The sequence below is a fragment of the Raphanus sativus genome, chromosome 3, assembly GCF_000801105.2.
Source record: "Raphanus sativus cultivar WK10039 chromosome 3, ASM80110v3, whole genome shotgun sequence".
NCBI classification, from domain to species: Eukaryota; Viridiplantae; Streptophyta; class Magnoliopsida; order Brassicales; family Brassicaceae; genus Raphanus; species Raphanus sativus.
The window spans coordinates 13,679,673-13,706,970 of NC_079513.1; the positions used below are offsets into that span (position 1 = coordinate 13,679,673).

At 34.1% G+C, this 27,298-nt stretch overlaps 3 protein-coding genes, 1 long non-coding RNA gene and 1 other non-coding gene across 7 annotated transcripts; 2 read left to right on the plus strand and 3 right to left on the minus strand.

Moving 5' to 3' along the window:
- The first annotated feature begins 10,800 nt into the window (after positions 1-10,800).
- Positions 10,801-10,907, plus strand: LOC130510356 (small nucleolar RNA R71). Its single transcript, XR_008944028.1, has one exon. It is a non-coding gene; the product is annotated as a small nucleolar RNA R71 (small nucleolar RNA).
- A 2,624-nt stretch (positions 10,908-13,531) lies between these two features.
- LOC130509017 (pirin-like protein 2) lies at positions 13,532-15,257 on the plus strand. The gene is made up of 7 exons (XM_057004547.1): positions 13,532-13,768; positions 13,853-13,902; positions 14,001-14,039; positions 14,159-14,187; positions 14,300-14,362; positions 14,469-14,569; positions 14,655-15,257. Exons 1-7 carry the CDS (start codon positions 13,584-13,586, stop codon positions 15,151-15,153), a joined length of 966 nt encoding a protein of 321 aa, XP_056860527.1. The 5' UTR covers positions 13,532-13,583; the 3' UTR covers positions 15,154-15,257.
- An 869-nt stretch (positions 15,258-16,126) lies between these two features.
- Positions 16,127-17,261, minus strand: LOC108846263 (ras-related protein RABA5c-like). Its single transcript, XM_018619488.2, has 2 exons — positions 16,797-17,261; positions 16,127-16,694 (listed from the first exon to the last, which is right to left on the minus strand). The coding sequence occupies exons 1-2, from the start codon at positions 17,125-17,127 to the stop codon at positions 16,384-16,386; spliced, it is 642 nt and encodes a 213-aa protein (XP_018474990.1). The 5' UTR covers positions 17,128-17,261; the 3' UTR covers positions 16,127-16,383.
- A 1,225-nt stretch (positions 17,262-18,486) lies between these two features.
- LOC108821579 (transcription factor bHLH129-like) lies at positions 18,487-24,895 on the minus strand. Of its 3 annotated transcripts, XR_008943654.1 has the most exons (7): positions 24,333-24,895; positions 23,658-23,774; positions 23,482-23,547; positions 23,316-23,384; positions 22,103-22,514; positions 21,939-22,010; positions 21,036-21,295 (listed from the first exon to the last, which is right to left on the minus strand). XR_008943654.1 is itself a non-coding variant. In XM_057005804.1 (5 exons), exons 1-5 carry the CDS (start codon positions 24,633-24,635, stop codon positions 18,651-18,653), a joined length of 609 nt encoding a protein of 202 aa, XP_056861784.1. In that variant the 5' UTR covers positions 24,636-24,879; the 3' UTR covers positions 18,487-18,650. The 3 variants fall into 3 exon arrangements, 2 of the variants coding, with proteins under 2 accessions (XP_056861784.1, XP_056861785.1); XM_057005804.1 differs by lacking the exons at positions 21,036-21,295; positions 21,939-22,010; positions 22,103-22,514 and adding an exon at positions 18,487-18,704 and having other exon boundaries at positions 24,333-24,879; XM_057005805.1 differs by lacking the exons at positions 21,939-22,010; positions 22,103-22,514 and having other exon boundaries at positions 24,333-24,887.
- LOC130509643 (uncharacterized) lies at positions 19,365-20,454 on the minus strand. The gene is made up of 2 exons (XR_008943655.1): positions 19,926-20,454; positions 19,365-19,830 (listed from the first exon to the last, which is right to left on the minus strand). It is a non-coding gene; the product is annotated as an uncharacterized LOC130509643 (long non-coding RNA).
- Positions 24,896-27,298: the final 2,403 nt, after the last annotated feature.

Sequence of the window (27,298 nt, forward strand, 5' to 3'; positions counted from 1 at the left end):
AACTGAAAAACTTTAGTTTTGTAATAATAATCTTTAGCTGGCTGGATCAATATCTTCGATAAAAAAGAAGAGAAGAGTTTTTTTTTTCAAAAGGATATTGTTCGCAAGTTATTATTGTTGTCAGAAGTTTTAAGATTTGTATGTAATTTTTGATTGGGTATGTAAACGAAAAATACTTAAATGATATATATAACTATTGAGTGTGTATAATAATAGAGCCCGTTATAATTACAATTTTTTAACGTAGCGTATATGCTTTTAATAGTTGGTACTATCTAGAAAATTATTCAATTATTCAATAAATATATGCTTATCTTATACTAATAATGATATATAATAACTAACTAAAAATATTTAAAAATATAACATATAAATTAAAAAATATAACAGATAACTAAAATTACTAACTAAAAGTCTAAAACAATTACTAACTAAAAATAAAACATAATAAATAAACAAAACTACTAAATAAATTATTAAAAATATAGACAAATAAGCAAAATAATCCTAAAACATAGGAAAACTGACACTAGGGGTGGGCAAAATATCCGTAAATTTGATTCGATCCGTTATTCGTTCCGATTCGATCCGAAAAATCCGAATATCCGTAACTTAACGAATCGAAGCAAATACTAAAATCCAATATCCGTCAAAGACGAAGCAAATCACAAATACTAATATTTTTAGAAACGGATATCCGATCCGATCCGTTATATACATATATATGTATACATGTTAATAAAATTATATAATATACATACTTTTATATCTTTATATAAGTTTTATAATGTTTTTCACAAATTAATTATTTAGTTATTAAAAATTTGAAAGTATGTAATTTTATAAAAAAAATAATGAAATATTATTATTTATTTCAGATTTTCTTCTTTTTATTTTTATTTAATTTTTTAAATTTTTATTACTTTTTACGGATCGAATCGAATATCCGGAAAATTTGGATATTCGCGGATATCCGATGTTCCGGATATCCGAAGAGTTACGGATCGGATCGGATCGAAAAATCGAATATTCGTAAGGCACGGATCGGATCACGGATATCCTTAAAATTCCGAATATTCGCTCCGTGCCCACCCCTAACTGACACATAAACCAAATCACTTCATCCTATATATTTTTAGATGTATGTGTTGGGATTGTGGGTTTCTCCAATAGATGGTGGTGAAGAAAAATCCCTTAAATACAGAAAATAGTGGAAAACCCACCCATAGAGCTTCTAGATGATTGACTTTTACAACATTCCATTGAACAACAAACTTCATAGTTGTCTTTTAGTTTTGTGAAAGATGATGATGCTTGATGATCCCATTATAACATATATATTTTTTTTAAAGATAATGTGTAGATTTCTCACCGGAAAATTCCATAAAAAATCCCAACTAAATTTGTTAAGCTTTTTAATATCCAAACTTTTCACTATCTCATTTTAATACTCAAAATTTTTAAAATGTGCCCACTTTAATACCCAAACTTTATTTATTTTTAATAAAAATACTAATAAGTTTCAAATAAAATTTTTAAAAATCTCTAAAATCTAAGAGAAAAATATTAAAATTTTTAATTTTATTTTAGAAATTAAAATATAACTTAGAAATTTTATTACAAAATTTAATATTTTACACTATTTAGTTACTTTTATTCTCAAACACCAGAAAATTTTCGAATTTTCTGAGTTTGTTTTCTAAATTTAGAAATTTTAAAAAATTTTGTTTGAAACTTATTAGTATTTTTTATTAAAATAAATAAAGTTTAGGTATTAAAGTGGGCATATTTTTAAAAGTTTGGATATTAAAATGAGAAAAATAATTATTTGGAGTATTAAACTGGATAGTGAAAAAGTTTGGTATTAAAAAACTTAACAAAGTTTAGTTGGGGTATTTTTATGGAATTTTCCCATTTCTCACCGCTTTGCTTTCAAATATAAATAGTTCTGTCATTAATTTTGTTGTTTCTGAAAGACTCCCAAATTTCATGATTAATATACATTTGTGTTACAATGTTTATTAATAAAATATAATATGTTGAGTATGTCAATGAAAAGAATTGGTGGGAGTATGAAGAGTTATGAATCCTATTTTACTAATGCTTCTTGTTTGTTAACTATACGTTTCCCTTTTTTCAAAAAAAAAAAAAACTATACGTTTTCCTAGTAATAATTACTCAGTTTAACCAAAAACTTGACCATTGTATATTGTATACAGTTTATAATTAGATACAGAAGACATTTCTCTTATTTTTAGGCAATGAGAGGAAGTGAAAATAATTCACCCAATTTCAGTAAGTCGATGATTGATGTCCATTCTCTTACAGTAATGTCCATTCGTGTAAGAACACGTATTGCTTTAGGCATATAATATGTCACATTTGTTTGGATTAGCTCGAATAGATAATACGAACTGAAAGTGATATATTCCACCTTTACTTTTCTGTTCAATTCATACTCTATTAATTAACGATTTCAGAAAGATATTAAAGGGAAAAAACGATCACTTTAAAAATCCATCAAAATGCCATTTGAGAAGTGATAACTATATTATATATACATTAAATAGTTTTGTTAAGAATATATAATCTATTCTATTAAAATTGAAGTACAAAATAAATACCTCCTTATTTTTAAATGGATTTTTACAATTTTTTTTTAAACAAATTCTAACCACTTCAATTATTGTCTTTTATAATTAATTTGACTTCATTTATTACAGAAAATCAATACAAAACAGAATTTTATTTAAATTGTTTATTATATTTTTCACTTTTCCAAACTACTTCATTAATTGCATTTACTATAATAATTCGACATCATTTAGTTTACGTGTTTGACCTTAATAATTTCATTCTACTAAAACTGAAGTACAAAATAATATTTGCCTATTTTAATTGGATTTTTACATATTTTTATTCTTTTAATTAATTATAACCCCTTCATTTATTATTTTATAATTAATTCAACTTCATCTATTACAGAAGATTCAAAACAAAATTTACCTATTTTAAATTGTTTTATTATAGTTTTACATTTTTCAGTTTTCCAAACTACATCATTAATTGCGTTTACCATAATAATTTGACATTACTTATTTTACGTGTTAACCTTAATAATTTCGTAGGTTTAAATGAAGATGTTCTATTCGTGACCCGATTAACAAAAAAAAAAAACATATGTTTACAAAATTAGTTAGATAAAGGCATTCATATACATGTTCGAGTACATATTTTTTTTAATTTAAAATTAAACTGTATTTGTAAATAATAAATTTGTGGATGTGATTCAAATTAGATGTGTCCGGGGAGGTTCGTAAAAACTTAGAATTAGACAAATAATCTATGTGTTTTAAAAATGTTACTACGTCATTTATAAAAAAAGTAATAACCAAAATCCGCACAGATTCGCGAATCAAGTTTTAGTTGATATTTATAAGTTTAGAAGAGTTTTTTTTACGATCCATGTGATTTTATTACTAAAATTCAAATTTATATACTGATACTATGTGATATGTTCAGTACTAAAAATGTGGCTAGATTATTTCTTTATATATATTTGAACCATCTTGTTTTTGTTGTTACACAATTAGATTAGCTATGCCAATGAGTTTAGTTATGTGTTTTCTCTCAGGATTCCAATAAGCTTGTCACTTTGTCTATGAGGCTACGAAAATAGTTTACACAAGTATTATATATTATGGTACACCTAATTTAAGTATTTTATACTGTCTAAACCATAAGATCGATTATGTTTTTATACTAATTTAGAACCGAAGATCGGGCCTAAGGGCATCTCCAACCCTACTCCATTTTCTACTCCAAACATTATTTTGGAGTAAAATCTTCTCCAACCCGATTCCATTTCCAATTCCAAAATGGAGTAATGGCTAGGGTTACATCCATTTATGGAGTAATCTTACACGTTACTCCATTTTGGAGTTAAACTTTTTTTATTTATGAAATGGTCCTTTAAATATTTAATGTTCTTATTTCTTATTTAAATAATATTTTAAAATGATACAACAATATAAGTTATTTCATTATTTAGTAATTTAACATAAAATACATAACATAATTAAATAACAAAAATAATATAAAATAAAAATAATATAAAATAAATGATTTAAATATCCGATTTCAAAAAAAAATTACTCGATTTAAGAATATCAAAGATAAAGAAACTCATTTTTCATTACGAAATGCATTAATCGATCATTTGTGGGAAAATATTCTAATGCTTATTATTGAACCAACTTATACATTATGTTTTATTCTATTTTTATGATTTTTTGTACCTTTTAATAATAAATGTTTAATTTAAATAAATTATATTTTTAAGTATTTTTGCAAACATAAAAATAGTTGGGGTTAATTAGTAAATTTTTATAAGTATAAGATACTATTAAAAATTATTAATTTTTGGAGTAAAAAATGGAGTAATACATTGGAGTAAAACATCACTCTATTTTAGAGTTGCACCATTTTGAAGTAAAATTTGGAGTAATACATTGGAGATGCTCTAAAACTCCACCGCACTATAAATCATTAGGCTAGTTGGCCTTTTCAGTTATGTTATTTAAACTGTGTAGTGTCTACGTAAAATCGGATATCAAAGTAAAACGTGTGCACTTGTGTATGTGAAAAGGATGATAAATACTAATCCCATACTTAAGTGCAATATTCGACAAGGTGATAACATTTTACCAAAAAAGGTGATAAATAATCGTTCATTAAACTTCTTTTTATACAAAAATGTAAAAAGGGAAAAGCAACTCGATTCTCTTCCTTCTAAAGAAAAAAAAAAGGAATCTGATTATTTTTAAAACACACACATACAGTCATTCTGATGATGGCCAAATCATTTATAGTATTTTGATTTACATCGAAAGTGACAACCTCTTCGCAAGTACTCTGATGGCGTAAGCATGAGTCATTCAAATTGATTATATATGTTTTAATTAAATAGTTCCTCGCATTGTTTTTTTTTAAATGACAGATAGACAAAACTAGGTTCATATACCCATTTTTATGCCGTCAAGGTTACGTATGTGTCTATGTATGCAAAGGTACCACGTGACGCATCCCTAAGATACACGTTGCCGGCAGCAGAAAATCTAGAGCTAATCTTCTATGTTCATGAACTTTTGAACTGGTCTTCGAGGTTAATCCATATCTTTAAAACACCTACATTTGGGGATTATCTGAAAGTTTGAGTTCAAATTGGCTAAAGTAAGCTTATATATTTTAAAATAATCTTTTTTAAAAAGTTAATCTACATAGTCTTATTCATCATCAGCCTTAAAGTCTATCGCTTTTCACTCTATTAGCTAACTTATAACTCCTAAAACTTTTTTACATTGTACTATTGATGCTAGGACTTTTCAAGGGTCCCTAACCAAATGTTGTAATATAAAAGATTGTCGAACCAATCCTAAGTGATTCTAATGCAAAGAGAATGCAAGTCTATGCTTAATCTAAGTGCAACCAATTGAGTGAAGTGAAGTGAACTAAAACTAGACGAGAAATGCAATAAAAGAGTGAACTTTCTTTCTCAATATGAAGCAAGTGGACTCATGGGGCTAGGCATTTGATCTTGGGTGATGTAGATCTAATCTAAAGGTGACAAGCTATCAATCAAGCACTTTCCTTATGCCTAGACACAATACTAAACAAGCTCTATCCCTAGATGAATGTTCATTTGCTAAAACAACTCAAGCATCAAATCCCTTTGGTTGAATGTTACTAAAGCAATCATGGAGAACAAGTCTAATAGCAATCTTAACACCTTTAACAACAAATCTCTTTGGCAAAGTGCATTAAAAGCATTGAAGAGTTGGTTCAGACATTTCATCATACACCTTTCGGGCAGGAAATGTCTAAGGATCTATTTTAGTATGATCAAGACCAAAATAGCATTGAGAACCCTCAACAAGCAAGGAAAGAAATAGATTTAACACTAAACACCCTAGATCTTCACTAATCACCCTTAATCACCCTAGCCCATGAATCCTAGATAGATCTACTCACTAATAGACATGATTAACCCAAAAACCAAAGATGATTCAAGGTTAAACATGCTAGTGAACAAGATAATCCAACAAACACAAGGAAAATAAGATGAAAAAGGATCAAAGATCCAAGCTTTCTTCAAGGTTTACAAATGTGTTTTTGAGAGAAAAAGAGTTCATTCCCAAATTTGGGATTACAAGAGTATTTATATGGTCTTTAGAAACCTAATGGTACCAATAGAAAAGTCTAAAAAACCCCTTAAAAATCATAAAAACGACCAAGTGATAACACGCAGCGGGGTCTCCGTACCCGGGTCACAACCCCGCTCCAGCCGTTTTTCCTCCATTTCTGTGTAAACCCGAGCGGGGGTCGTAACCCCGCTCCATCACCCCGCTCTGGATACACAGCGGGGTCGTAACCCCGCTCCGTCACCCCGCTCCAGGCGTACTGTGTTCGAGTATTGATATGCCTCCAGTAGATTGATCATAACTCCTCCAATACAACTCCAAATGACTTGAGACCACTTCCATTAGAAAGCTATCTCTATTTCCAATGTTTTCCCAGAAGATGGGATTCAAAAGATATCTTTAAGGTCTCCATCCATGTTCATCTTTCAACCTTTTACACCACAAATGCCTCCAAACACTTCCAAAAACTCCATAGCACACTCCAACACCTAATAAAGACTCATGTATGCAAAATGTAACCTAAAGATGACTAAATCCTCATATATATGATCAAAATGTACAAGAATGAATGGCTAAAACAATGTAAATATGCAAGATATCAACTCCCCCACACTAGTCCTTTACTTGTCCTCAAGTAAACTTTTCAAAAACTCAAGGAGGATAGATATAAAGATGGGAGCTTATAACCAAAAGAAACACTCATAGCACTCAACTTGACATCCTAAAGAAACATAGCAAATATCATGAGCACACTCTCTTATTATACTCTAGCTTCTCTAGGCCTATCAATACTCTTATGCCTCTACACAAGATGCAATACTCATAAACCAACAATTCCTCTTAACCAGCCCTCACATTGATTCACACACACACACACACAAGGTGAATTCTCACAAATGGGCATATGATCTCAATCATTTGGCTAGGTGATCAAATGGTCTAATATGGATGAAAAAGAGGGTTCAATGCATCATTTTCAGGTGGCAATCACTCAAGAATCAAGGAGTTTGATCATTATGCAAAATTTATCTAAGACTAGGAGCAATTCATGCATACATGGATTCATCCTCATCATTCTACACCCCTTTCATTCATCTCATACCCCAAAATAACAAACACTCACATCACTCACCCAATGAACAACTCTCTTTTCTTATGACTTAACCACTAAGGACCTCTTATTCATTTTTCTAAGCTCTAACTCTTTTTATTTTCTCTTCCCCACTATCTTTTTGAATCCTTTTTTTTCTTTTTTTTTTCTTTTCTTTTTCTTTTCTTTTTTTTCTTTTTTTTATATATTTAGGGGGAAGGTCTCAAACAATACAAACTAGAGCTTTCTTTTCTTTCTATTCTAGGTCCTTAGGGCTTTTCTTTCTCATAACACTCTATTGCTCATCTTTCTCACACCCCAAACCCAAGACATTAATCTTTTAAGAAATATACACCCACTCACCATCCTAGAAGCTAGCTCAAATGATGACCCTATGCTAGCAAGAGATGAGAACAAATCCATGTCGCTCCCAATACTCTCAAGATTTTGCACATGACAAACTATCAAATGAGACCTCACTCATACAAATCAATGTAGGCTTCAAAGAATGGTAAGGGTTTTAGGGTAAGTGAGTGCCATTTGGGTTAACAAAGAGTGGTACAATGGAAAAGATAACCCAAATGTGTATGAGATCCATGATCAAGTATGCAAATGCCCATATGCAAGAGAGATTAAGTTCATTTAACTCAAGATTCAGGTTGGAGCTGGTTTCAAGAACAATGCCAATATCAAGCAAGCACATGCTTCAAGAAGAGTTTTCAAAGCTCGAAGCGTGCAAGGCTTTAAAGAGATGCCTAAGCTATTTGATATGTTTAACCAGGGTGTCAAATTCAGTGCAAACAAGTGTTCTTTACATGGCATTATCAACAGCTGCTCCTTATGCAAGTGAATGCAATCTATATGATCTAGACTCAATCCTAAGAATGCAAGTGATGCAACTACATGATTCTTTATGGAATTTTCAATTTTTTTTTTTAATGGTTTTTTTTATGCATATATGAATGTACAATGCAATGCATGAGACTCACAATCAACAAAACAAACATGATTAAATACTTGGTACCTCCCCCACACTTAGATCACACAGTCTCTGTGTGAATAAGAGAGAAGGAGATACCGAAAATATGATAAAAGCAATGGTATGTACAAAGAAGGGTTGGAGTGATACCTCAAGTGGAGAATGAGGTGTGGTAATGGGTGTCTAGAGCTTGAGTTTGGAGCTGGCCTGAAACTGCTGTCACACTTATTGAAAACATAAAAAAAATAAAGAAATGAAATAACAAATTTATATACAAGGATAACCATGGGAATTCCTCCCAAGTGAGCTTGTTTTGAGTCACTAGCTTGACTACCTTTTCTCTTATACTAGTGAGAAGGAGGATCTTTCCCACCTTCAAGAGTGATGGTGAGGACCTGAGAGAGGAGCTCTTGGAGCTTGATGGGGTCGTTTTGAAGCTGAGGAGGGATGATGGCCCTTGCACTTGAGAATGGCTTGAACCTACCCTTGCACTTGATCTTGTACTCAATGGCTCCATCCTTGAGCTTTATTGGATGGAGAGTGAGAGTGTGAGGAGTCTTATCAAGAGGTGGAGGATGAGGTTCGTTCACTATCTTCTTCTTGTCATGAGTAGCTTTTGTGGCTCTACTCACCTCCTCCCTTTTAGCACTTTCCAAGTGCTCAACACACAACTGTTTAGAGGACTCTCCAACAAGATCTTCTTTCTCAGGAACAACCACCTTAGCTTGGGTCTTCTCAATGGATGGTTCTTCACAAGTGATTGTTCCACAATACCCAACATCCATTGGAGATTGGATTGGGTAAGAGACAGTCTTGTTCACATTGAGGAGTGTGACCTTCTTGTTTGGGAAATCAATACATGCTCCAACTGTTGTGAGAAATGGAGTGCCAAGGATCAAAGGAACTCTCTTCTCAGTTGCCATCTTCAGGACAGTGAGGTCTATAGGAATGGTGCATGCTCCAATCTTCAAAGGGTAATCCTTGATGATGCCAATAGGGGTTGTAGAAGATGAATCACCAAACATGAGAGAAGATGTGTTTGGCTTCATGCCTTCAATACCAAGACTTTTCACCATTTCCAATGAGATCACATTCACACTTGCACCAGAATCAACCAAAGCATCATTCATAGTGATCTTACCAAGGGAGCAAGACAATGTGAATTTCCCTTGAGATTCTAGTTTAGGGAGAGACTTTGGAGGGACTGGTGGATCAATCTTCAAAATGGAGATGTCCAAAAGCTCGGCCACTTCTGCTTGGTGGTATAGAATGTCTTTGATGAGCATCATTTGAACATGAGCTTCACGCATACCAGAGATTTCTGGGAGCCTAACCCAACATCACTAAGATCTTTCCTGAGCTTGGAGATAACCTTCTTCTGAGCTTTGGTGAGGACCCTTTGTGGAAATGGGAGTGGGACCTCATACGGTGGTGGCTCAATCTCAGTGTCGTCTTTCTTCACCTCTTTCAGCTTCTGGTCAGCTCTCCTCTCAACTGGTTTCTCAGCACTAGGCTCAACTCTCAGCAGATTCATTGCTTCAACCTTCCTTTCAGCTTGTACATGAACCCTTTCTATAGCTTTATCCACCATCTGTGCTTCAGCTGTTGCTACAACCAATTGCTCAACTTTCCCAAGCTCAGTCCCAAACACTATCTTCTCAATCCCATCTACCTCTTTCTCATAATCACTCAGCTCAATCTTTGAAGAAGTAGTAGAGATGATAACATTGCAAGACTCCTGGGGATTCTTTTCTGGTTTTCCTGGTAGAGTTCCTTGTTGGCGATTGGAGTTGGAACTCATAGAGGCAAACTGATTCTCCAAAGCTTTGAACTTGTTGTTGAGCTCATTGTAGCTCCCATCAATCTTTGAGTGGATGTTCTTCAACTCATAACCAATTTTCTTCTCACTTCTTGACTGAGCTTCAAGTAGTTGCTTGAACATTGATTCCACACTTGTGTCTTGAGCCTGATGTTGAGAAGAACTTCCTTGGGCTTGAGTAGACTGGTTTCCTTTGTTGGAGAAACCAGGAGGAGGGTTCTGCTGAGGTTGATGGCTTCCTTGCTGGTTGTTCCTAGGTTGGTAACCACCTGGTTGGTTGTTGGAATAAGGTCTTTGCTGGTAGTTGTTATACTGAAAGTTGGGCTCCTTCTTGTACCAAGTACCATTGTTGTTGATGAAGCATAACTCCTCTTGACCTTCTAACCCATCCACTTCATTCACCTTAGGAGGAACCTCTTGACTAGGATCACCAACAAAGCTAACCTGTTCCTTCTTGGATTGGTTTGAAAGAACCAAGTCCAACTTGTCTTGCAGAGACTTGATATCTCTCCTTGTCTGCTGGTCATCCCCTCTGTTGGCTCTATCATACTCCTCATTGTAGACTGAATCACTCTTTGCCATGTTCTCCACCAGCTCCTCTGCATCCTGCTCAGTTCTGCCCAAGAAGAAACCATTACTAGCAGTGTCAAGCCTGTTTCTGCAAGATGGGAGAACTCCTCTGTAGAAAGTGCTAAGCAAACTCTCATTGCTGAAACCATGATGAGGACACTGAGCTTGGTAGTCCTTGAATCTCTCCCATGCCTCATTAAAGCTCTCTAGATTCTTCTGCTGGAAACCAGAGATCTCATTCCTTATCTTAGCTGTCCTTGAGGTAGAGAAGAATTTCTCCAAGAAGGCTTCCTTACATCCCTCCCAAGTGGTGATAGTGTCACTTGGGACAGACCTCTCCCACTGATGTGCCTTGTCTCCCAAAGAGAAGGGAAACAACTTCAGCTTGAATGCATCTTCAGAGACACCATTTGTCTTGGACAAACTACAATACTGATCAAACTTGTACAAGTGATCAATAGGATCTTCAGCTGCCAGGCCATGAAACTTGTTGTGCTCAATGGTGTTGAGTAGCCCTGACTTGATCTCGAAGTTGTTGTTCTCCACAGGTGGTGCTCTGATTCCCAACCTATGACCATGAATGTGAGGGCGATCATAGGTTCCAATGGCGCGAGCTTGGCGTTGTGGGTGTTGTGGTCGAAGGTTGGCAGCTCCTTGACCATTTCCCTCTTGGGCAGCTCCCAAAGGGATCTCTCCATCTTGATGGTGAGCCATATCAAAACCCAATCTGTTGAAATGAGTCTGTTGCTCCTCTTCTCTCCTTCTTCTTGTATTCTCTCTTTCCAAAGCCCGGATGTCTGGTACTAGAGGAGTGAGGTTTGTAGTCCCTCTACTTCTCAAGTTCATACACCTGAAATGAAAAAGAAAGAAGAAGCAGAGCCAATATCGCAATAAAATAAAAATGACTTAGTCTCAAGCAAGTGACTAAATCCCAATGTCAAAATCACAATAGAACTTGGCAACGGCGCCAATTTGATGCTAGGACTTTTCAAGGGTCCCTAACCAAATGTTGTAATATAAAAGATTGTCGAACCAATCCTAAGTGATTCTAATGCAAAGAGAATGCAAGTCTATGCTTAATCTAAGTGCAACCAATTGAGTGAAGTGAAGTGAACTAAAACTAGACGAGAAATGCAATAAAAGAGTGAACTTTCTTTCTCAATATGAAGCAAGTGGACTCATGGGGCTAGGCATTTGATCTTGGGTGATGTAGATCTAATCTAAAGGTGACAAGCTATCAATCAAACACTTTCCTTATGCCTAGACACAATACTAAACAAGCTCTATCCCTAGATGAATGTTCATTTGCTAAAACAACTCAAGCATCAAATCCCTTTGGTTGAATGTTACTAAAGCAATCATGGAGAACAAGTCTAATAGCAATCTTAACACCTTTAACAACAAATCTCTTTGGCAAAGTGCATTAAAAGCATTGAAGAGTTGGTTCAAACATTTCATCATACACCTTTCGGGCAGGAAATGTCTAAGGATCTATTTTAGTATGATCAAGACCAAAATAGCATTGAGAACCCTCAACAAGCAAGGAAAGAAGTAGATTTAACACTAAACACCCTAGATCTTCACTAATCACCCTTAATCACCCTAGCCCATGAATCCTAGATAGATCTACTCACTAATAGACATGATTAACCCAAAAACCAAAGATGATTCAAGGTTAAACATGCTAGTGAACAAGATAATCCAACAAACACAAAGAAAATAAGATGAAAAAGGATCAAAGATCCAAGCTTTCTTCAAGGTTTACAAATGTGTTTTTGAGAGAAAAAGAGTTCATTCCCAAATTTGGGATTACAAGAGTATTTATATGGTCTTTAGAAACCTAATGGTACCAATAGAAAAGTCTAAAAAACCCCTTAAAAATCATAAAAACGACCAAGTGATAACACGCAGCGGGGTCTCCGTACCCGGGTCACAACCCCGCTCCAGCCATTTTTCCTCCATTTCTGTGTAAACCCGAGCGGGGGTCGTAACCCCGCTCCATCACCCCGCTCTGGATACACAGCGGGGTCGTAACCCCGCTCCGTCACCCCGCTCCAGGCGTACTGTGTTCGAGTATTGATATGCCTCCAGTAGATTGATCATAACTCCTCCAATACAACTCCAAATGACTTGAGACCACTTCCATTAGAAAGCTATCTCAATTTCCAATGTTTTCCCAGAAGATGGGATTCAAAAGATATCTTTAAGGTCTCCATCCATGTTCATCTTTCAACCTTTTACACCACAAATGCCTCCAAACACTTCCAAAAACTCCATAGCACACTCCAACACCTAATAAAGACTCATGTATGCAAAATGTAACCTAAAGATGACTAAATCCTCATATATATGATCAAAATGTACAAGAATGAATGGCTAAAACAATGTAAATATGCAAGATATCAACTATTGTAATCAAGACTGAACTGAATATGAAGATATTAAAAGGTCTGAACGGAATCTAGATTATCGTAATCAAGACTGAACTGAATACAAAGAAATCGAAAGTCTAAAAAGAATCTTTTTTTTTACTTTATAAATTCTCATGCATTTTCATTTTATAGAAACTCAAATTTTGATTTTTTTTTTTTTGAAAATTAAAATTTGGAGAACTTCTAAAATTGAACAAAGTAATAATATCCAGTATTAATTAATTTTATTTGAAAAAGTTGAATACACGAAAAGCTTATCAGAATCATAAGCGTCAAATCTTGTGTCATAATGTGTCAGCATGACAAAATGTAATCAACGTTCTGGTTCCAAACAATGCGGCGGTGCAAGCTTTTTAAATCCTGATAGGACCCACAAACCTCTTAAAGCCGTCATGATCCTCTCTCTCTATAAATAGCTACACACAATAACAAAACCAAAACACACAAACAAGATTCAGTTTACTAAAAACAAGTAGTCTTTTAATTTAAGTACATGAGAGCTGCGATAAACAAAGCAAATACGCTTCGAGCTTTGGTTACATTCGGGTTCATCAGAAACATCACATCCATGTCTTCTTCTTCTTCCCAAAGTTTCGTGTCAAGATCTGTAATTAAGAAAATCTTTGCCAAGCTTCAGAAAGAAGGCGATGGAGCCGTCGTTAGACGTGGCATTTCCAGGTTCATTAATCTTTCTATTTTAGAAATATCAATGATTATCAATGTCTTATATCTTCTGAGGTTTCTCTTGTTGAATAAACTCAGGAGTGAGCAGAAGCTGTTGGATCCTTTCTTGATGCTAGATGAATTCTCCGGTAAGTTATTGGAAGCAGCCATTTTATTTATTTATTTAGTTTATACATTAAATAATGGAAGCCATTTATTAATAACTCTTTAAATATTCTTGGGGCAGTTTCACCTCCAGCTGGATTCCCAGATCATCCTCACAGAGGTCAGAATCACATATACATATATACACATTTACATTAATATATTAGAAAATGGTTTAATGTAATTCCCTAATATATATCTAACATTTTCTGGTGAAAATCTATGTTGATCACTGATCAGGTTTTGAAACTGTTACATATGTACTAGAGGTAAAAGAAACATCCTCTTTTTGTATTTTTTTTATAAAATAAACATTTTTATCCTAAATTTATAATAATTATACTCTAACTATCTTCTTGTAATGTTTTTTTTTTTTGGTAGGGAGGGATTACTCATCAAGATTTTAAAGGCCATAAGGGTACAATCTATGCCGGTGATGTTCAGGTAAAAGAAAAACAGAATTAACTGTTTAACAATTTGATAATCCAACCATTTAAAAACCCCTAGAAAGCTTTTAAATAGTATATTTTACTCTCTCTTTTTATTATAGTGGATGACTGCAGGAAGAGGAATCATTCACTCTGAAATGCCTGAAGAAGAAGTTAACAAAGGTTTACAGCTTTGGATCAATCTTTCCTCCAAAGAGAAAATGTAACACAAACACACACCTACAAATTTGACATTCTTTGGAGTTTCTTAACCGTAAAATTGACTTTTTAAGTTTTAATTCCGACAGGATAGAGCCAAATTACCAAGAACTATCGAACTCAGACATACCAAAAGCAGAACAAAACGGTGTCCAAGTCAAAGTCATAGCAGGAGAATCAATGGGAATACAGTCCCCTGTTTACACAAGAACACCAACAATGTTCCTAGATTTCACTCTCGATCCAGGAGCTCAATTCCATCAGAACGTTCCCGAATCGTGGAACGCGTTTGCTTACGTTCTAGAAAGTGGTGAAGGTGGAGCTGTTTTTGGCTCATCAAACTCTTCTCCTGTTTCGTCACACAACGTTGTGGTGTTTGGACAAGGAAATGACGGTGTTAGCGTGTGGAACAAGTCATCTTCTAAGAAGTTGCGGTTTGTATTAATTGCTGGAGAACCGATAGGTGAACCGGTGGTTCAGTATGGTCCGTTTGTGATGAATACACAAGCGGAGATTGATATGACTATTGAAGATTATCACTATAGTAAGAATGGCTTTGAAATGGCCGAGTATTGGAGATCACAGTGAGAGATAGACTAATAATGATCATTGTTTTTATCATTTTCGTACTTGTGTTTTATCTTATGGGTGATATGAATTGAAATAATAATAAATTTAAACAAACATAAACATGTTCATTTTGCTAAATATGTGGGTGTGAACCCATAAGATCCAAGGCTGGCTTTACTATTAATCATCTTCTTTTTTTTATTGGACAAATTCAACCATAATCATCATTATTAAGTTTTCTACAATCGTCTAAATTAACTGTTCATACTATGATAACATTGACATATGAAGAACGCATAACACGCTATCTTCCATTCTTAGAATGTGAAATAGACATATATAGAAGAAACAATTGTGAAATAGCAAACGCGTATTAAAATGATTGTTACTTTAATCATCTTATATTCAATTCCTAATCATGGTCTTTGGCCCTTGCGGATAAGAGATTGCTCCATATTCTTTCCGATTACTAGCTTGAGAAATACTATCTTTGGTTCTGTAAAGTTGATTATGAAATCCACAACATACTATATTTTCTTGCCATATTACATTCGAGTTTGTTATGAATTACTAACTCAAACCGATTAATAATAAGGGAAATTACTTAAGATAACACACATTTTGTAAGGGAATACATAGATCTTTACTTTTTATATATATCTTCTATATAAAAAACCTTCTTTCTCTAACATCTTCCCCACATTTCATCTCCAACACGCTTCTCTATATTCACTTCTATAATAATTTTTAGAGATATAAGTATTTCGTTCCATCTTTAATTTTTCTTCTAAAACAGAAATTGATATTTCTTCATCTATTTATAGAAGAAGAAATAACATTTTTTTCATTTTTATTCTATATTTAGAGATTATTATTATACAGAAATACATTTGAACAAAACACATATGTATTATAGAGAATAGAGGAAGATGGTCTTAGGCATAAACATTTGAAGCATGGACAATTTGTAGACCACCAAACTAAAGTTCAATAGGAAAATGTCAAAATTGATTTTAACACTCACAAAGTTTACAAAAGTTACAAGTAGAAATAAGAACATAAATTCTACAATGACCAAACTTCTTGTCCGAATTTTCTTACATTTCTTTTGTATCTCTATAACAAAGAAACCCAAAACACTTTCTCTGTTTTGCTTTTATCTTCAGTTGAGAACCAAAACAATGTCTCTGATATTTCTATAAGTTATAACCCTCAGGACCCAAAAAAAAAACCGGTTACAAAGAGACATTAACTCGAACAGCAAGAAAACGCCTTTGTCCCTTCATTCTCGTTCTGGACCAAACTAACCCGATTCACAGTTAGTTCCTCTTTGTAAGAATCAGAGTTAAGCTGCTTCCTACTAATGTTACCATAGATCTCACGAATGACCATCTCAAAAGCCGTCTTCACATTGGTCGAATCAAGCGCTGATGTCTCCATGAAAAACAAACCATGAGACTCCGCAAGGCCTTTCCCTTCCTCAACACTCACCGCTCTAATGCTCTCGAGATCACACTTGTTACCAATAAGCATCTTCGCTACTGTTGTATCAGAGTGAGCTGCATCAAGAATTCAAGATTCATCCATCATTGCCAAGATCTTAGATCTAAAAGCATCATCATGATGTCTAAGATCTAAGATATAGAGAGATAAGAGCTTACTCTTGAGCTCGTCGAGCCAGCGACCTATGTTTTCGAAGGTGGAGCTGCGAGTGATATCATAGACAACGAGTGCTCCTACTGCGCCACGGTAATAAGCGGAAGTGACGGCACGGAAGCGTTCTTGACCTGCGGTATCCCAAATCTGAGCTTTGACTTCTTTGCCGTCGATGACCATGCTCTGTGTCTGAAACTCGACGCCTATCGTGGCTTTTGAGTTGGGGTTGAACTCGTTGCGAGCGTAGCGGGTGAGGAGGTTGGATTTGCCGACGGCGGAGTCTCCGATGATGACGATCTTGAAGAGGTACTCTTCACCTCCCTCGTCGTCCGACATGTCTTCTGCTCTGTACTGTCCTACTGCTTTGTTCAAGAAGTAGAGAGAGAGGGAGAGCGGCTTTGATCAAGAAGTAGGAAGAGAGAAAGAGTGTATATGTGTTTTGCCTTTACTAGGCTGTTTATGAGGTCAATAAATGTCAGTCACTTTACGCGCATGAAAGTAGATTTTAACTAAACTCACGCATCGTGAATTGTGAACAAGTATGAACTAAAACTGATTTATTTGTTGTATATGCTATTTTTAAAGTCTACTACATTTTGTTCAAAAAAGGTGTCTACTACATTAGGAATGGGATGGCTAATTTTCATCTGATTCGGATTCAACCGGGTTTTTGATTTTTCAGAATTAAATTTAGCTCCATATAGAATTCTTAAAGTTTGGGGTCGGTGCAGTGCAGTAAAACCAAAAATGTAAAATATGGTAGAACGAAACTCATCAGGTATTTATATCAGATTCAATTACGTTCGGATTATTTTTTACGGCCAGTTTGACTTTTGTCTATATCTACACTAGTATATCATTATAATATGACACCGACAGTTTTTGTGTTTCATATTTAATAAATTTTGAATTTTTGTCTTCTTATTTGTTAAATGGTGGCATTAGATGAATATTGAGGTATTACAGAGGAGATTTTAGGTGGTAGACACTAAACCATATATTGTCACAGTAATCTCTAATTTAAAATTCTATTTTTTCTTCAAAATGGATTAAAAGTATATGTGAAGTAAGTGAACAAAAAATAAAATAAATTATTCTACTAATGAAGTAAATTTTGTTATAAAATGGAATATAAAGCTGAATTCGAACATTTTTTACTTCATATTCATTTTTATTCTATTTTGGAAGAAAATATGGAGTTAGATTGGAGATGCCCTCGGACTTATACAACCTAGTTTGGATGATATAGAGTTTGCGTGCATGATATTTCAGAATGACATAAAGGAGTTGATCAAGGCTATTAGCAACCCCAAATCAATGGCCTAATTTATAAGTATTTTATGTACGGATAGAAGATTTCATCAACCTTCCTTCCCGTTTATAGTTCGGCAGGCTGGCAATTTTTTTTTGTAGTTGCCTCCATTTCCTTCATTTATAATTGGCTTAGATATTTGTACTCCTGATTGGCTTAGATAAACTGTTGAGATTTGAGAGAGAAACACTTACGTTGTAGTTGGTTTATTGTGATAAGTATATCGGAGTTTAGAAACTGAATTCATAGACTGAAACATATGATCGAGTACTATACACACACGTACCAAATCTCAAATAGTAGGTTCTAAAGTCAAATTTCATTGGTAAACATAAGATGCTACACATTCTAATTGATCAACGAATTGTGGTGAAGACTTCGAGAATGTACCAAAACCAGACTTCATTATTTTTTTCTGTTGTTGTGTTCCTTTTCTGTCTTTGAATTGATTCACTTAGTCGTTGCTCAAAAAAAAAAATTGATTCACTTAGTCTCTTTTTCTTACATACTGTCTTGGATCATGTTGGGAAACATATCATATCATTCGTCATCGCTTCTTGCATGCCCCGCAAGTGCATCTCTCCATCCCCTTTTCCAGCGACTACACATGACAAACAATCAACGAAAAAAAAACCCATTAAGCAAGCAAATATTTTCACAAGTGAGATATCGTACAAGCCTATCTATGTTTTAAAATCTCATGTATATTTGTATGGCTTTATATGAATAGAATTTCAACTAAATTATCTCTTCATAGACTAACATTTTGGGTTTATACGGAACCTCAGCATCTAAGGTTATCCTCTAACATGCTATATGCTATGTATTGTATCATATTATATTCATATATACATAATCATCTATTTGTATGTGTACGTAGATCGATTATGATTCACTACAAGAAAAATCGGTATTAGTAGCACCCGAAAAACGCTATCATAGGGTTTTCGTAGCGTTTCGAAGAACGCCGTGACAGCCGCAGCTATAATAGACCCCCCATTTATCATAGCGTTTTTCATGTGCTATAATAAATAGACATATTGTAGCGGTAAACGTCTGCTCTTAATTAATCTTTTTATAGCATTGATTTATTGCTATAATGTATATTTTCATGACGTTTTTATAAGGCTATAAAATATGTTATGATAACATAGATACAATGCTATGTTATTATTTCTCATTTATATTTTATTAATTAAAATTATAAATTAGTATATTTTAATCCAGGTTTAAAATTAAAATTAAATTCTAATATAATTGGTTTGTGAAAAGAAATATTTATTATTAAAAATTTTGGTTTACAAATGTATGGGTTTATTACAAAAACCGGTTTACATACAAATCTGGTTTATTAACTAACCCTAACCAAACCTAACCTAACTAAGCCTAACTAAATCACGTTCTTCTTCGATCTCCGCCGCCACGACGCCTAGACCACCAGCCACGACCACCACCGTTCGATCTGCTCGTCATCTTCCTACTCCATCCTCCTCCTATTTGCGTCTCTGTCTGCTCTCCTTCTTCTTCTTCTTCTTCTTCTTCTTCTTCTCCATCGTTGCTTATTCCTCTGCCTCCGCCTCTTCTCTCCATCTCCGGCTGTTCTTCATCTTCTTCATCTCCTGGTTATCTTGAAACCCAGTTTTCAAAACAAAAACAGAAAAAGATTCAAACTTTCATCAACAGTTTCAGACAGGGAGACAATCCGAATTTGGCACTTCACATCATAACTACAAGACAGATTTAGAGAAACCCTTTTAGAAAAAAAACCAGGAAACTCTGATGAATAATCCAAATCACGGACTAAAAAGTTTAGCCATATCACCTTCAAGTCTCTGAAATCAGGGCTTTCGATTTCCGACGAGCAATTGAAAAGAAAAAGAGATGCAGTGTCGTGACTGTGAGAGAGAAGAGAGAGGAGAGAAATCTGAGAAACAAGAAACGAGAAAAGGAGGAAGAAGAAAAGAAAAAAATAATAATAAATGTGTTTAATTGTATCCGTTGGATGAGAGTTAATGAATGGCTGTGAACCATTGATTTGTTGTGATCCATGCCATAAACAAATTGACCAATAGGAAGAAAGTGTGAGGATAGATAGACAAAATGATTTTGGGCCTTTGATCAAAATCAAAATCAATGGCTCTAAAAAAACAATACAAATTATCTCTCTAATTATTTATAGTTATTGTAAAAGTTATTTAAACTTTAACTTGGTGATTTAACTTTATTTTGTAAATTTATAATTTGAAATATTATATATAATTTGGAGTAATATATTTATCTTATGGGAATTATTAATTATTTATAATTTAAGATTTGATATTTTATGGTATATGTTAATATGAGGTAAGTGGTTTAGGGTTTAGGGTTAAAATTTATAATTAATATTATAGTTTGAGTTGTAGCATATAATGGAGTTTAAGTTTAAATTTATATTATAAATTTGAAAATTTTAGATTTGTGACTTTGTATGTAAGGTTTAAGTTTGGAGTTTAGGGTATTAGGTTTAGGGTGTACATTTAAGATTAGTGTTTCAAATTTAGGTTTCATTTAATGATATAAGATTATCAAGATGATAAGATTTAAAATTTAAACTAAATCAAACTAATGATATAAACTTAACAAGATGATTAATAGGTTTAGGGTTTGGAATATAGTGTTTTGAGGTATGTGGTTTAGGGTTTAGGGTATGAGATTTAGGATGTAGATTAAACTTTAGTTTAAATTTAAGATTTAAGTTACACTATGAAAATATTAAAGTTTATTATGAAATTTCTAAACATAATCTTTATTTTATTATGAAATTTCAAAATTTAGGGAAATCATAAAAGAATATTATTTACAAATCAAAATTTTAAACAGACCTTTTATAAATATCATTAATCATTCTTTTGTTAATCATCCTCTTTTTTCATTGATAAAAATGTATTGCATAAATTATAAACTGCAAACTGATTTACAACTAAAATATACATATTATATATTGCATTAAATTCATCAAACATACATTTTACATAGAATTTCCAAGTCTTACCCTAACATCAAACATGTGTTATACTATCACCATAACTCTTAGTCAAGTCTTATACTAACTCTATTTCCTGAATTCCTCAAAGTAAAATGCTTCTCGCTCCTTGGCTTTCTCTCCACATCTGGTCCCAGTTTGTGTATTTGTGGTCAAATTGTTAAAAATATCTGCAAACACAGCAATGTGTAACCATCATTTACCACTGAAGAATGCTAAATAGAGATCAGTGACTAAAGTTTCAAACTTTATAAGTTTCAAACTGTGTAAGATGTGTAGAGGACACTCAATGATAATCTGCATAGAAAGATTACAACTTTTAACTCTTTGATCTACCAACGCTATATGTCAAATTAATATCTCCCTCATACTTGCCTACTTGGGAAATAGTCACATGAAAGTTGCATAAAAGATCATAAAGAGAGCAAGAACGAAACATGGCTCTCAGCTTAAACTGCACTGTAACAATTATCAAAGTATAAACAGCATCCCTAGATATATACGATCCCAAACGTCCATAGATACAGAGACAAACACAATGAAAAGCAATGCCAAAAAGATCAGAAATCACAAACCATAACTGGAACAGAGACTTCAAAGCCATAATTTTGTCTACTAACTATATATTAAGCACTCATTGGTCAAAATAATCAATAAAAATGTAAACTTTATATCATATTCATGGTCCTAAGATCTACAAAGACAGATCTAAAGCTTGCTTAAGCTCTTCAGACATAACAGTCTACTTCATACAGTCTTACGGATCAATGTAGCTTTAAAATGGGCAGGTTGATTCAACAAGCCTAAACATACCTTAGCGCGAGAAGTGGATACCCTGAAGCAATCAGCATTCATCCTCACAAGACACAACCCAGGAAAGATAACCTACACTCACAGACATTCACGATACACTATAAAAAACAATCTTCTTGCTGAAGTTTTGTGTGAGGCAATTCGTCGAACACTTTGTGACTTACATCGAGATATTTCTGCAAGGTCTTCGTCCTCTTTCGCGGTCGACTGAGACGGCCTGTTCCCACTCGTGCTGAACACGTCTTCCTCGATCTCGTCGCGAGACAGAGCCGCCCAGAGCCTGCGATTCTTGGTCTTCACCTCAACAACGCCGCCGTAGCCTAATCCGGGAGACTCCGCCGGAATCTCTCTCTGCCTGTTCGATTTTGCCTCCACCGCTGCAATTGGTTTCTGATTCTTCGCCGCCTCCGAAGCTCCTCCTCCGCCGCACGCCTCCGAGGGGACCACGTGTGAGACCATGGAGAGACTTCATATTCGCCGGTGTGGCAGACATTGGGGACGAGATTTGGAGTTATCGTCACTGCAACTCCGACACAAGCTCCTTCGTGGCTTAGTCTCGCGAAGAGATCTAATACTCTTCAATTTCAATTTGAAAACCCAAATCTCATTTCGCAACACATACGAGAACAAAAAAAAATTATTTCTACAAAGCCAAATATTATGGTGCCAAATATGTTTTTTCACTAAGTATTTGGCGCTCGTAAATGTTACAGAGATTAAAAAATAGATTTTTGACTTCCCGCTTCTTAAAAATCCTACAAAATGCTGCATAACACTACTTTAACGCTGCAATAAAGTAAGACATTCCAACTGGCCACTTTTAGTAGCAGTTTGTGAATTCGTGCTACGGGGATGTGCTACCAATACTCATATTTCTTGTAGTGATTTATGTATAATTCTTAGTTTAGAGAAGTCATTGCTAAAAAAAAATTTTAGAAGAAAATACGTATGAGATAATTTACGTTAATAAGGTAAAAGAATATAAATGAACAAACTTATTCGTTATTAAGAGATCCATGCAAAAGAAACTATGAAGAGACCATGCAAATATTTTGACACACATAAATGGAAATAATCATATGATCAAATGATCTTTTTTTGTTTTTTATGCTCACCAGGATATAGATCAAAACCTAAACTAACTTTAAAATTTACAGTTGTCATGTACGTTTTGGAGTATAGAAAGGATAATATGCCCCCTGAGTAAAGATTGGTTCATGGTTTGATCAATTGTGCAATGGCTGCTATGTTACCATATTTGCTTTTACAAATGCCATAATTTGGTTTAAAAAATAACATTTTCTCAACATTATAATATAGATAATGCTCATATTTACTTCAGCTTGAGAAAATGCCATATGCATATTAAGAACGCACCTCTATATGGTGTTGAAGACCTTTGATATGCTCAACAGCTAAATCCAACATGTCTGCATAGCTCGTTTGCTGCAAAAAGAAATCAACATCATTCTGCCCTATATAATCTTCTTAATTACATCTAAATTACTTGACAATTATATAAGTAATATCCCTCACGCCTCACCTTGTCCATATTGGGCACAAGTTCTTGTAGCTTCTTCAGCTTCCCACTTATTCTCGTTCTTCTCTCCTACACATAAAACTTGATCATACTCATGTTTTCTTCGGGTTTCAAATATAGTTCTCATGTATGCTTAGTTATGTAGTTTGTATTAATATCAAAACAATAATACAACTAACCCTTTCAGCGATGCTGCGCGGGTGAGTAGCACATCCACGCTTGGCCCTGACCTTCCAAGGCACCGAATCCTCTGGGATGTTTATCAAACTCTCCAGTGACGTTTGTGGCATGCTAAACTAAAGAATCAAAACCATATCATACCGAAAAGGAATATAACCACTTAATAGTCCAAACAAAACATCATGTTAAAACTTTACACAATAAACAACTGTTAGCAAATGACTAACTTGTGGAAAATATACATAAATCAATGTTAAATTTTCTCCTAGCTATTCATATATTCGTACAGAAAACCACTCAGCATACATGAATTTGTGACACACATTTTTACTAACATGTATTTCAACATGGACTCTTATTGCTAATTAACTTTATGGAGTTTGAATATGATTTATAGATTCCAAATTATATGTCTTACATAAAACCACTGACCAGTGACCACAGTATAAAATCATTTATTAACATACAACTTGTAAATCATACATATATCAATCCTAAGCGCTCCCCAATCTTAAATAAAAGTACCAAAGTACAAAACATCTCAACTTCTGCATATGCAGTTACCCCCTTACCTAATAGATTCCAAGAATTATGAAACTTGTATTGCATAGAAAGTTGATATATTCAACTTTTTATACAGCACAAATATATATAGTGAACAACCACAAATTTACCTGAGTTTCTAAGGTGAAAAAGTCGGTGGTCTTGGACCGTTTTCCGGGTTCATCAATGGTGAAACTTATTTGAGAAGATGAGTTATCCCAGTTGTTAAGATTATTTCCAAAACTCATACTCGTCGATGCTACACCGTTTATAGCCGCTGAAGGCGCTTCCACCTCCGAGTTGTATTCTTGATGACTACTACTATCCCCGCCAGAGAATCTCAGCTCCGACTTCAACCTTGACGGCACTCGCTCAACTCCTCCGCCGTATTTTCCATTTGGCTTCCCTAGAGGAAAACCAGTTCCCTCTTCCATCAACAAATTTTGATGGAAAGAGAAAGAAAGATTATGTAATGTAATGTAGGGTTAAAACTTGTAATTAGTTATCTCAGTATTTTAATAACCAGTATGGTTTTTAAAATGTATTTATACAAAGTAGAAGAGAGAATGCGTCTTTGTTCGAGACTCGAGGACCTCTTCCTCTGTCTCTACTTGATTTTATTTATCTCCAATTTGACAGAGAATAACGATTCATGAAAAGAATCTTAATACTATTCACTATTCGAATTCCAATTATTATTACTATTATTGTATATGCTTATATAATAATGCAAGAGGGGTAAAATTTCTTGGGCTCGCGCGCACATGGATTACAGTGGAAAATAAACCGGCCGGATGCAATGAAATTGCCAAAAATATTATAAATTATACAACTAACAATATTGTAATTTTATACTTTTTATAATGACAAGTAGGTGGAAGCCCTCTTGGTCCAATGATTTGACTAAAGATTCATGTAATGCTTCTACACCCGGAGATCTGGGGTTCAAACCCCAGAAAATACCAAATTATGCAGTTTATGGAGAAACGGATTACGGGAGATCTTCAGCTGGTGCAGGGCGTACCATCGAACATGGATCTCATAGGACGGCTCGGAGAGGTGCAGTCAGGCGTGTATTCTCACAAGATGGTAGAATTGTCGGATGTATAATCGTCTTTGTAATATTCTCATCATTGTAATAGCATAATTAATCGATAATAATCGATCCAGACGTTAAAAAAAATAATGACAAGTAGGCGAATCCAAAAGCAACGGAGTGACGACGAGGAAGCCAAGTCATCAGAGAAGGGGCTCTCATGGCTGCTTTGTCTGAAGAAAAAAGGGCAAGTGGGATGGATATAATATTGCCAAGTGGACTATACTTTTGTAATAACTCGCTTTTTAAACATTTACTTTTGGCAAGTGTAAAGTTTTTATATGCATTAAATTGCATTATTAAAAGATACAACTTGCCTCTTCTGGAAATACATGGTTAACTTTCATGCATGTATATTGTATATATTAATACGTTTGTAAATGTATTGTCGGTATATGTAAGATCGACAATGGTTTCTTGAGACAGAAAAATGAAAAGAGAATCTGTATATATAGATTGATCAAGCCAAACAAAATGAATCTATTGCTAGATATTTTGATAGCTATTGTGATTTCGATTTTCAGTTGAATGGTCGGTATCGACCTGAGATTTGCAATGAACCGTGGTCGCAGCTTATTATTTGTTCCCACGTGAGTAGTCTTATTTCTTATCACTCAAAATTTAAGCAATTTAAATTAACTTTTTTCCATCTGCAGTTAGTCGAAAGATCATGTGATATACAAATGAATGATATTTGGTTGGGAATTATTATAGATTGGATATCAAGTTATGCCTCAATATATAGGGAGTTTATATAAGTCCAAATCTTATTGGGACGTCTGCACCAAATATATGCTTCTTGGGTTGGATACTATTAGGCCTATAGAATTGGCTCATTCAATCTATCTATATATATATGCGTGGAGGCGCTAGTTAAGTCTGTTGCCAATCAATATCTTTCTTTTCTCAAATTGAGAAAATTCGGTTAGTGATGTATTACGAATTTTATGATATTTCTTTCTTAGCGAAACGTATAAAGAATATATGGCATCGTTTTCAATTAGATTTAGTTTGCTTCCATTTAGTTCATATAGGAGTAACAAAGATATGTTGAATAAAAAAAAGGAGCAACAAAGATACAACCATCCAAGTATCTACTGGGATGTTTTGTGGTAGCTTACCGTTTAGATACCTGAGAGTTCCTATGAATTCCAGAAAGCTCTCTCAGAGTCTCTCAGCAGCTTGACCCTCTACTCCATCAGATCAATCCCGTCTCTCAGCTTGGTCGACAAAACCTCTATCTTTTTCAGGCAGGTTGATGCTCATGCAAATCAGTTTCGATCCTTTTCAATCATCGATCACCAGCTAAGAAACAAGATGCAGAGCTTAAGGGAAACAAACCCGAGGATTTCATCAGCCATGATGCAATTCTGGATTCGGTGAACCTCTTTGATCTCTTCGGTAACCATGGTTTTGTCGTGCTCTGTTTTTCTCGACATCTCTTGAGACGAAGCAAATTGCTTCTTCTTCCAAACGACTTGGGCCAGATTCTATATTTCACTATGGTATCTAATGGGTTTTATTACATCAGTTTCACTGGGCTATGCTCTTTTAACTATTTGTCTTTGGGTTTTTGTAAACTTTTTATTTTTTCTGCATTTTAAGTTTAAAAGAAGGCCGGTTTCAAAAAAAAAAACAAAGATACAACCAAATCGAAGTGGTAAATTTTCTTCCCATTTTCTGTTCCTAATTTTCATGAGCTTTATTCAGTTTTAACTTTTAAGTAAATTTAATATTTTCTAGGACTTTTTATGTTTGACTTGGCTGAAAATTAAGAAAAATTGCCAAAAAAAATACTACTTTAATAATACTATTTTTCATGTTTATAGTGACCACTATTACCCTCATTTTGAAAGAAGAAAAATACACTTATAATCCTAGGGTTTATTAATCAAAATTTAGGGTTAGAGTTGAAAAAGTGTGATAGATTTTAGGGTTTAGTGTTTAGAGTGTAGAGTTGAGTGATGAAGTTTAGGGTTTAAGGTTTAAAGTTGAGAATTT

Excerpts from the sequence above, each read along its gene's own strand:
- LOC108821579 (XM_057005804.1), bottom strand. The coding sequence starts at position 24,635 with ATGGAAGAGGGAACTGGTTTTCCTCTAGGGAAGCCAAATGGAAAATAC. Across the intron at positions 23,548-23,657 it reads CGCGCAGCATCGCTGAAAGG|GAGAGAAGAACGAGAATAAG; the intron begins GTTAGTTGTATT and ends TTTTATGTGTAG. Across the intron at positions 18,705-23,315 it reads GTCTTCAACACCATATAGAG|TCGCTGGAAAAGGGGATGGA; the intron begins GTGCGTTCTTAA and ends TGTCATGTGTAG.
- LOC130509017 (XM_057004547.1), top strand. The coding sequence starts at position 13,584 with ATGAGAGCTGCGATAAACAAAGCAAATACGCTTCGAGCTTTGGTTACA. Across the intron at positions 13,769-13,852 it reads GTTAGACGTGGCATTTCCAG|GAGTGAGCAGAAGCTGTTGG; the intron begins GTTCATTAATCT and ends GAATAAACTCAG. Across the intron at positions 14,363-14,468 it reads TCTATGCCGGTGATGTTCAG|TGGATGACTGCAGGAAGAGG; the intron begins GTAAAAGAAAAA and ends TTTTTATTATAG.
- LOC108846263 (XM_018619488.2), bottom strand. The coding sequence starts at position 17,127 with ATGTCGGACGACGAGGGAGGTGAAGAGTACCTCTTCAAGATCGTCATC. Across the intron at positions 16,695-16,796 it reads CTGGCTCGACGAGCTCAAGA|CTCACTCTGATACAACAGTA; the intron begins GTAAGCTCTTAT and ends TTCTTGATGCAG.